The sequence below is a fragment of the Arvicola amphibius genome, chromosome 9 (genome assembly GCF_903992535.2).
Source record: "Arvicola amphibius chromosome 9, mArvAmp1.2, whole genome shotgun sequence".
Taxonomy (NCBI): domain Eukaryota; kingdom Metazoa; phylum Chordata; class Mammalia; order Rodentia; family Cricetidae; genus Arvicola; species Arvicola amphibius.
In genome coordinates this window covers 120195954-120204426 of record NC_052055.2, presented here as the reverse complement: position 1 = coordinate 120204426, position 8473 = coordinate 120195954, and the positions used below count along the sequence as shown (strand labels likewise).

At 52.9% G+C, this 8473-nt stretch overlaps 1 protein-coding gene across 2 annotated transcripts in view; it reads right to left on the bottom strand.

Annotated features, from left to right (window-relative positions):
• Positions 1-219: 219 nt before the first annotated feature.
• Positions 220-8473, bottom strand: part of Mdga1 (MAM domain containing glycosylphosphatidylinositol anchor 1) — a 52008-nt gene continuing 43754 nt past the window's right edge. Inside the window, exons 10-17 of one of the 2 annotated variants that reach the window (XM_038343397.1) lie at positions 8115-8266; positions 7122-7299; positions 6853-6876; positions 5742-5894; positions 5270-5404; positions 1156-1286; positions 894-1002; positions 220-311 (exon numbers count right to left, since the gene is read on the bottom strand). In XM_038343397.1, the coding sequence (XP_038199325.1) occupies positions 220-311; positions 894-1002; positions 1156-1286; positions 5270-5404; positions 5742-5894; positions 6853-6876; positions 7122-7299; positions 8115-8266 (974 nt within the window). The remainder of the gene's footprint in view (positions 312-893; positions 1003-1155; positions 1287-5269; positions 5405-5741; positions 5895-6852; positions 6877-7121; positions 7300-8114; positions 8267-8473) is intronic. The other variant, XM_038343398.1, reaches the window with a different exon arrangement.

Sequence of the window (8473 nt, the reverse complement as noted above, 5' to 3'; positions counted from 1 at the left end):
GAGCGTGAGTGTGTGAGTGTGTGCGTGTGTTGAACAACCATCAGAGCCTGGCCCGGCCACTGTCCGTGTTCTCCGCTCATCCTTGCAGCCAATGAAGGCCCCCTCCCTGGCGGGCCGGCCCCGCCCCTGGGCACCCCGGCTGGCAGGAGTCAGTCTTTGGTACGATGTGGACACTTTGGTGTGCCGGGGCGGGGTGGGGTGGGGGCCAGACAGCTCTCATCATCTCTGCAATGCCAAGAGGAAGATAGCCAGGGGTCTCCAAAGCTGCAGACTGGACAGGCCGGGGGCTCCGTTGCCTGGCATCACCACCACTGTGACACAAGAGAGAGAAGAACCAGGCCAGAGCTCCGGTTAGTTCCAGCAGGGTCAGGGAGGGACAGAGGGCTATACCATGAGAGGCCTTGTGATTCTGCTTCATCCCTTCAGGGGGTGAAGGATGCCTGAAGGTAGAAGGAGCTCACACAGTTCCCATAGACACACTCATGGGGGTTAACTCAGCGTGCCGCTGTTCAGGCTCACTAAGACACAAAGCAAAGGACTTGACCTCAGTGGGTCTCAGTTTCTTAACCTACAAAATGGGTTTAATAGTATTTGATATCCCGGGGAGGTGCCAGGAGCATTAAGCGAAGGCTGCTATTGTAGCTTTCTGTCCTGCTCAGTCCATGGGAGCTATTGGTATTGGAGACACCTGGGCCGTGGGTACAGACTACAGACAAGTCAGCACGCTTAGAGGAGGCAGGGCCGGCAGCCCCTGTCAGTTCTCCATTTTCCTCACAGCCTGACTCAGTGTGGTGCCCAAGTGGGCACTCATGAACGTTCCTGTCATCCAGGCACCCTAAACCCCTCCCTAGCAGCCCCCACCCCCCATCTCCAACCCTCTTCAAGTCACATACCTTTATTGGGATCCATCTGCCTCCGGGGGCACTCTCCCTTCTTCAGTGTGACATCATCTATGGCAATATCCCCCAGGTAGCCCGAGCCTCGAACCCCCTCAAAAATAATCTGGGGTGGGGTCAGAGAGTGGGGGAAGGGTTGGGGAAGTTGGGCCTGGCAGCAGAGCCTCCCCACCCCTCCACCTCAGGCTACCTGAAAGTCCCCATCCCCTGCCTTAACCCCCCCAGGAACCTGCACGGGACCTTCGCCAAAGCGACTCACCTGGAAGGGCCCACTGGGATTGATGGGCACATGGGCCTGCTGCCACACGTTGCCCTTGTTGCCACTGAGGGACCAGGCATGTGTATCTAGAGCGCCTTTGTTCCTGGACCGCACCAGAAGGTTGAGGGAGCCTGTGGCAAGAGAAGAGAGAGCATGGTGAGGTTGGCAATGACATCCTGGCTTCCTTGTCTCCCCTGAGCCAGCCTCTCCCTCCGTCACCAATGCCCACAGCTCTACCCTGCTTAATGGAACCTGTTCCTGTGCCCAGACCAGCCTGCAGAGTTCCTTCCTTTTTTCCTTTCTCTTCCATGTAATCAATGAATCAGGCCTGGAGTGTGTATGTGTGTGCACATGCGTGCGTGCACATACACACACACACACAAACACCACACACACACACACGTGCATGCACACACTGCCATCCCCATCCAGGAGGGAAACCATCCCAGAACAGGCACACCCCTTACCTCATCCTAGACAAGATTCTCAGAGCACAAGTGCACACCTAGATGGGACATGGTTACTGGGGTGAAGAAAGGGACTTACTATTTTTAATTTATTGTATAATTTTAAAAATTATATATAGAGAGATTTATTGTGTATGTGTGTTTGTGGTGTGTGTGTGTGTGTGTGTGTGTGTGTGTGCAGGCCAGAGGTCAACATTGGGCATCTTCCTAGCATCTTTTTGTACACCGACCCTGGAGCTCACTGATTGACAGCTGGCTTGGTAGCAAGCCTCTGGGATTTGCCCGTCTTGCCCCCCACCTCCCCAGTCCCATCAGGTTACAGTTGTACACTGCCACTCAGCTTTCGTATGGGTGCCGTGCATTTGAACTCGGGTGCTCATGCTTGAGCAGTGAATACTTTACCCACTGAGCCATCTCCCCAGCTCCTTATTTGGATGTCTTACACACTGGGTAAATGTAGCCTTCTGAGCCATGTTCTCTCTAATACCGATGCTAGGACACAGCAAAAACACAAACACTGCAACATAGAATGAGTTTATCTACAGACATAAACCTGAGGACTGCATGGCTATGGTGAGATTCAGCGCTAGCCTGGGGTGCTGACCCATCTGTTGCAGCCTTGGGGATCTGCGATCCCAGGAGTGCTGGGGGCATTCGGACAGCAGTGGGTGGCAGTGTCCTGAAAGCCACACAGGCGCCATCAGTGTCCCCTGGACGTCTCTTTCAGCCCTTCTCGACCACTCCCATGGCACAAGAGACCTGGCTCTGCAGGAAAGGGAAATCTATCTTCAGAGGCACCTGGTGGCTGGCATTTCCATGGCGTTGCTCACAAAGCTGAACCATCTGTGATGCCACAGAGACAGACACCTCCCTCCCTACACTGCGGGGAGAGTCACCAAATGTTACCTGCCTTGGATGAAAGGAGTTGGCTGGGACCAAGGAGAGCTGACGAGACACAAAGTTTAGAGACAGCTGGTGCCCAAAGCTGCCAGGCACAGTGAGTGTGGGGGTGGGGTTGGGGGGCTCCATACCAAAGCTAGACCTGGGGGACATGCTAAAGGCTCGAGGCTGACAAGACCTCATCCCTTAGGCATGGGCCCCTAAGAGGGCGGCTGCTTGTACCAGCAGAACAGGAAATGGCTACCCTGGCTTCAGCAGGGCCCAGACCCAACGTTTTTCAGAGTCCTTACAAGCCATCAGCTGCAGAACAATTTTGAGTTTAGTTTGGGCTACATAAAACCCTGTCTCAAAAGCAATCTTTTCAAAAGATTGATTCATTTTTATTTTGTGTGTTGACCTGCATATATGCATGTGCACTGCTCATGCGTCTCCCAACAGAGTAAGAAGAGGGCTTCAGATGCCCCCAAACAGGAGTTACAGACCATTTTGAGTTATCATGTGGGTGTCAGGAATCGAATCCAGGGTGCTCTTCAAGAACAGCCACTATTTTTAACTGTGACATCATCTCTTCAGTGGAATCAGTGAGCTCCAGGCTCAGCGATAGACCCTTTCTCAAAAATTAAAGTTGTCTGGGTATGCTGGCACACGCCTTTAACCCCAGTAAACAGAAAGCAAAGAAAGGTAGATTGCTGTGAGTTTGAGGCCAGTCTGGTCTATACAGTGAGCTCAAGGCCAGCCAGGGCTACATAAAAAGACTCAACCTCAAAACAAAACAAAAAGCAAAATAAAGTGGAACTTGAGAGAGAAGCAATGCCCAAGGTCGAGCTCTGACTCCCACACAGGTGCACACACACAGACCCACACGTGCTTGCAAACAAACAGGCAAAACAAGAAGCAATTCGACGAACAGGAAGGGCAGCTGTGTTAGGCCGGGTAGCGAAGGATTGCCCCAGGAGACCCGAGTGAAGGAGGAAATAACGTTCCAGGCCAGGGATGGTTCTGAGCAAAGCCCTCAGAGGCAGGAATGTGCCTGGATGATTCAAGCAAGGGATGGGCGCCAGAGTTAGGCGGCAGCAAATAAGGCCAGAGGGGGGTTAGAGCTGTGCCCAGCGATGAGAGACCTAAGATGGTGACAGGAAGGGTCAGAGGGTCCTGGGCAGAGGAGAAACAAGATTTGGGTTGGAGTATCTCACAATTGGATAGTTCTGTCTGTGGACGGGATGCGTTCAACCTCTCAAATAGCTCACTCCTGACCCACAGGTCTAAGGATTAAAGTCACCCTTAACTGGTCTCAAAGCTGCCTGGTGTTTGCTCCACTCCTGGGATGCACAGAGCAAGGTCTGTGGTCACAGAGCCTGTCCTCTTAGGCTTCCGTCTGTCTAACCCGCCAGGCTTATACCCTCTGTGTCCCCCAGACACTTGGATGCTCAGGACCACTCCACACTGACAGTGACCCACCATCTGCATCTGCCTGGGACTGAGGTGACTCACCACTAAGACTAGGGACACCAGAATGGATTGACCGCTCTGAAGCTAAATGGAACCAAGGGCAAACAGCCAGGGTCAGCCATCTTCCTCACCCCAGGGGAACTTCTCACGGAGTCCAGACCCAGCCACAGTGCTGGTCTGAGGAGATGGGTAGGGACAGGGATCCACGAGTGCCGAATCCTCTATCTCAACTCGTCCTGGAGGGTCCATTCGGCACGACCCTCCTCCAGCAATGTGGAAACTTCTCCAGGGTGAACCTTAAAGCCACCCCTCTGCCGTGCAGCGGGGGAGGGGACATGCAAGGGACCGATAAGGAAGGAGTGCCAGGATGATGGATGGCCCAGCGGGAAGCCGTGAGTGTAAAAACAGAGTATAAAACTGCCTTCCTTAGTGGCGGCAGGACCAGGAAGAGCAGGAGGTACTTACTGCACCCTTACAACTGTCAGTCCCTATAAAATACATTAGCTTTTCCGTAGGTTAAAAAAAAATTAAGACAGGGTCTCACTATGTAGTCCTGGCTGGCTTGGCTTGGCTGGTTCTGTAGGCCAGGCTTCAAAACAACCCTTGCCTCTACCTCCCAGGTCTGGGATCAAGGCCACACCCAGCACAGTTGATTAAACAGTCTCCCAAGCCCAGCCTCCAGACAGACCCTGTTTGCCTCGTCATCTGCTATCCAGGTGCTGTCCTTCCACTACCACCGTGGTCACTAACTCCTATCAGATGCCATTAGCAGTCAGATTTGCCTGTTCCCCTAGGCTGAGGAGCAGAGACTTGTCCATCTCCTGCAACAGAGCGACGGATGCTGGTACCCAGCAGAAGCCATGGTAGCAGCAGCCGTGCTGGTAAGCTCAGGACTGAAAAGTGATGCTTCCCCCAGCCCTCTCTCCCCATCCTGTGGTCCTTACATCACACTTAGGAAGCAGCATTTCTCCTCAATGGCTCAGGAGGAAACACCTTTCCAATGTTGTGTTTTAAGATTTCGGGGAAATCAGACCCACGTCACAGAACAATGTGGTCTTGAGGAAACACTTAACCTCTCTGAATTATATGGATCCCAGTACCTGGCAGGCAGCCGATGCACAACCAAAACAGCTAAACTGTATTCTCCATCCTCAGCTCCACTTGTCCACAGTCCCCCACCCCGACTCCCAGGTTAGCTGACCTGAGAAGCTTAGGCCTCCTTGGGAAGTCCTGAGCCTTCTGTGGCTCCCTCATCTTCCCCAGACAGCTCACAGTCAATACCATGGTCTCCAACTCACCGATGTGTTTCCCGTACATGTGGTAGAAGAAAGAGACACAGTAGAACTTGGCGCTGGCGTTGTACAGGGGACTCACCAACCTTGCACGATCCCCCAGCTCCCGGGGTCTGGATGTCTCGATGAACATGTAATAGCCTGCAGTGGAAGTGTGGAGTGTATTAGCAACCTCTCCCCAGCCACCCCGCCTCTGTACAGCTGATTTCCTCCCTGCTTGGTCTTCAGAGCTACCGTAAGTTGCTGAAGTCCATCCCCACCGAGGCTCCTCACCCAACCTCGCAGGACTCTGCTCAGAGCTCAGCAGTGCCCAGCTCTGCGGGTAGTTTCTTCCTTTCTGACCCTCAATCAGGCCAGAGTTCTTCTCCCTCGGAGAATCCCCGAGGATTGTATGTGTCTCCTTCCACTCTTGGGGTCCATAGACCTAGACTCCCCCCAGAGACCATGCTCTATTCCATACAACAGACCATGTCCTCACCTTCAGGGGTGCCACTGATGTCAGTAGGGGGACCGGTATTGGGAGAGCGCTTGGGGTTCTGGGTAAGAGCATTCTGCCGCGTCCAGTCAAAGTTGTCTGTCAGGTCCTGAGTGTAACCGCAGATTTTCTCATCCTCAAAGTGGCAGGTGTTGTCTGCATGGAGGGCACAGGGGGTGGGACAAAGAGACTCAGCCTTAGCCCCTGTCTATCCTGCTCTCCCCCTTAAATCCCTAAGCCACCTTTAAATAATCTAAGCAATGAGTTCAGGGCTTCAGGGCCAGAGATATCAGGCAGTGGGGTACGGGACAAATTTATTCAGGAACAGGACTTCCTGCCACAGTCTTCTGGTTTAAGACTGCCTTCCAGAATAATGATTCTAGACACATACAATAAAATGCGCAGGGACTTCAAAGGAAATCAATTATATTGAAACACAGTTGTCAAAATATTCTTGTAATCCGCTATATAATAACAGGCCCTCTTTATTATATAATTAGATCACAAGATCTAGCTAGGTCTAATAACTACTGTGGTTCTGTAATACTAATGACTGAAAGTGACATTTACAGATGTCTGCAACAACTGTAAGGTGACGGGGAAACATTGGGTATCTGCGGATGATAAAGTAACAGGTACTGATTATTCTGCAGGGGTTTGTTGTCTACGCTCATCATTAAGGAGCCTGTTAAATTTCTGTCAGAAGCCGGGAAAATAAAGAAATAACGATGCTCCTCTACAGATTCATACAACCTGTGAGTTCTGCACAGAGGTCCCTCGCAGGAGCCCGGCATCACAGACTAGCCCCCTGCTCCCTGTCTTCCCCAAGTTGCTTTTTGTTTAGGGGGTTTTTATCGCAGGAACAGATGAAATTAGGACAGCCCGACTTTTCCATCACTTTGGCGGACAGTGCCCTTCACCAATGTGCAGTCTTTGAGCCCAGAGTAAACTCTGATTGAGAAGCATCTCCAACCCCATCCTCTGCTGTTGACTCTTCTCCATGGAAACACTGGAAGCAGTTATTTTTCTCTCTGAGTATCTTCTCCAGGTCCCCATATCCCAACAGGAGAGTCTCTATGTCCCTAACAGGGGGATTTAAAGACTGCGGTCTCACCTGATAAGTTGGGTGAGTTGATGGCTGAAAAAGCAAGCAAGGAAACCAAGTCAGAACTGAGGTGCATGGCTGTGCAAAGTGTGCCCAGGCTGGGAGTCAAGGGGAAGGGTCTTCAGAGCCAGGACCGGGGACCAGTAGGCCTGGTCTGCAATGACACGGTTAGCCTGCACAATGGGGTGACCCAAGTTCAAGGGCGACCTAGGAGGGGTATATTTAATGGGCCCACCCCTCCTGCTACCGCCAGAGCTGCAGCCACCACCATCACCTACGCTCTGTGTAGTGGATGATTCGGGAAGCCATGTCACCAGCCCCGAAGGTGGTATAGGGTGTGAGGCGGATCTCATAGCTGTGTGGCACACGAAGATCAGTCAGGATGTACTCCAGCAGCTGCCCCTTCTCCACACGCCGCACAGGGATGGCCTTGACCATGGCATTGTGCTGGTTCAACTGTGGATACAGGAGAGTTCCCAGATGCCCAGCAGGCCATAGTCTCCCCTGGAGGGACAACTACCCTGGAATGCTTCAGGAGAGCAGAAAGAGCAAAAGTCTGGGACATCAGCCCTTGGCTTCCCCATCTTCGAGATGGGGCAATTTGCTGTTCCAGGCTCCCTCCCAGGGCTGTCACCATGTTAACAAGGATATATAATGGTTACTACAGCAACAGGTAAGGGACAATTAGTATGTCCTGGGCACTATAAAGTGCTTAGGCATCATTATTCATCTAGTACTCAAAACAACAATCCTCTGAGATGAAATAGTCACACTACCCCCACTTCACAGATAAGCAAATGAAGGTCAAAAGAGCTGTAATCTTACTAAATTCTTTTCACGCTCTGCTCCTGTCCCCAGGCCCTGTCCCCAAGAGTATACAGTCTTCCCCTCCCACTACTGCCGCTTGGGCAGGGCAGGGCAGGACCACATAGACTGGACCAGGCAGGCATGAGAGCAGCCAGGCATAAGGGGAGCTGTCCCACAGAGCTGCTGCTCTCAGCCCTGGGTACCAGAGGAGATGCTCACTCTAGGAGCCATAGTGACCTGCACCCAGCCGTCTTGTGTGTGGCTCTCAGCTGTGCCCAGGGACAATACGGAGGACACAGTGTGCTCAGAGGCTCCCAGCTCTGGCTGCTACATCCAGACTCTTCCTCTGCTTCAGAGAAGTTGCCTAGACAGAAGGGCTGTGTCCAGGAACTCCTCCAGTCCCTATTTCCAGGACCCGCCACGATAACCGCACCCCACTGGCCATGCCTCATGCCCTGGCCCACCTGGCGGATGCTGAGTCTGTAGTTGAGCACGGGGTCCACAGCGTCTGGCTCCCTCTGCGTCCACTGTAGCACGTATGAGTAGTTCTTGGACAGCTTGTGGCTGCGGGTGGGGTTGGGGGTGTCGAAGTAAAACTCCGGGCTGTAGGCTTTGGCTGAGAGGGCAGGGAGGGGGCATGGGGCCGTGGAGGGTGGAGGTGGGAGAGACATGGAAAGAGGAGCCGTGGAAAGGGGGTGGTCAGAGGTGGGGGCGACAAAGAGAAAGGGGTGTCATGAGGAGAGTTGGCGTTGGGAGGAGAGGGGATGGGGGGGATGCAGGTGAGGCAGGAACGGAAGGGTGATTGTAAATTCCGAGAGGGGAT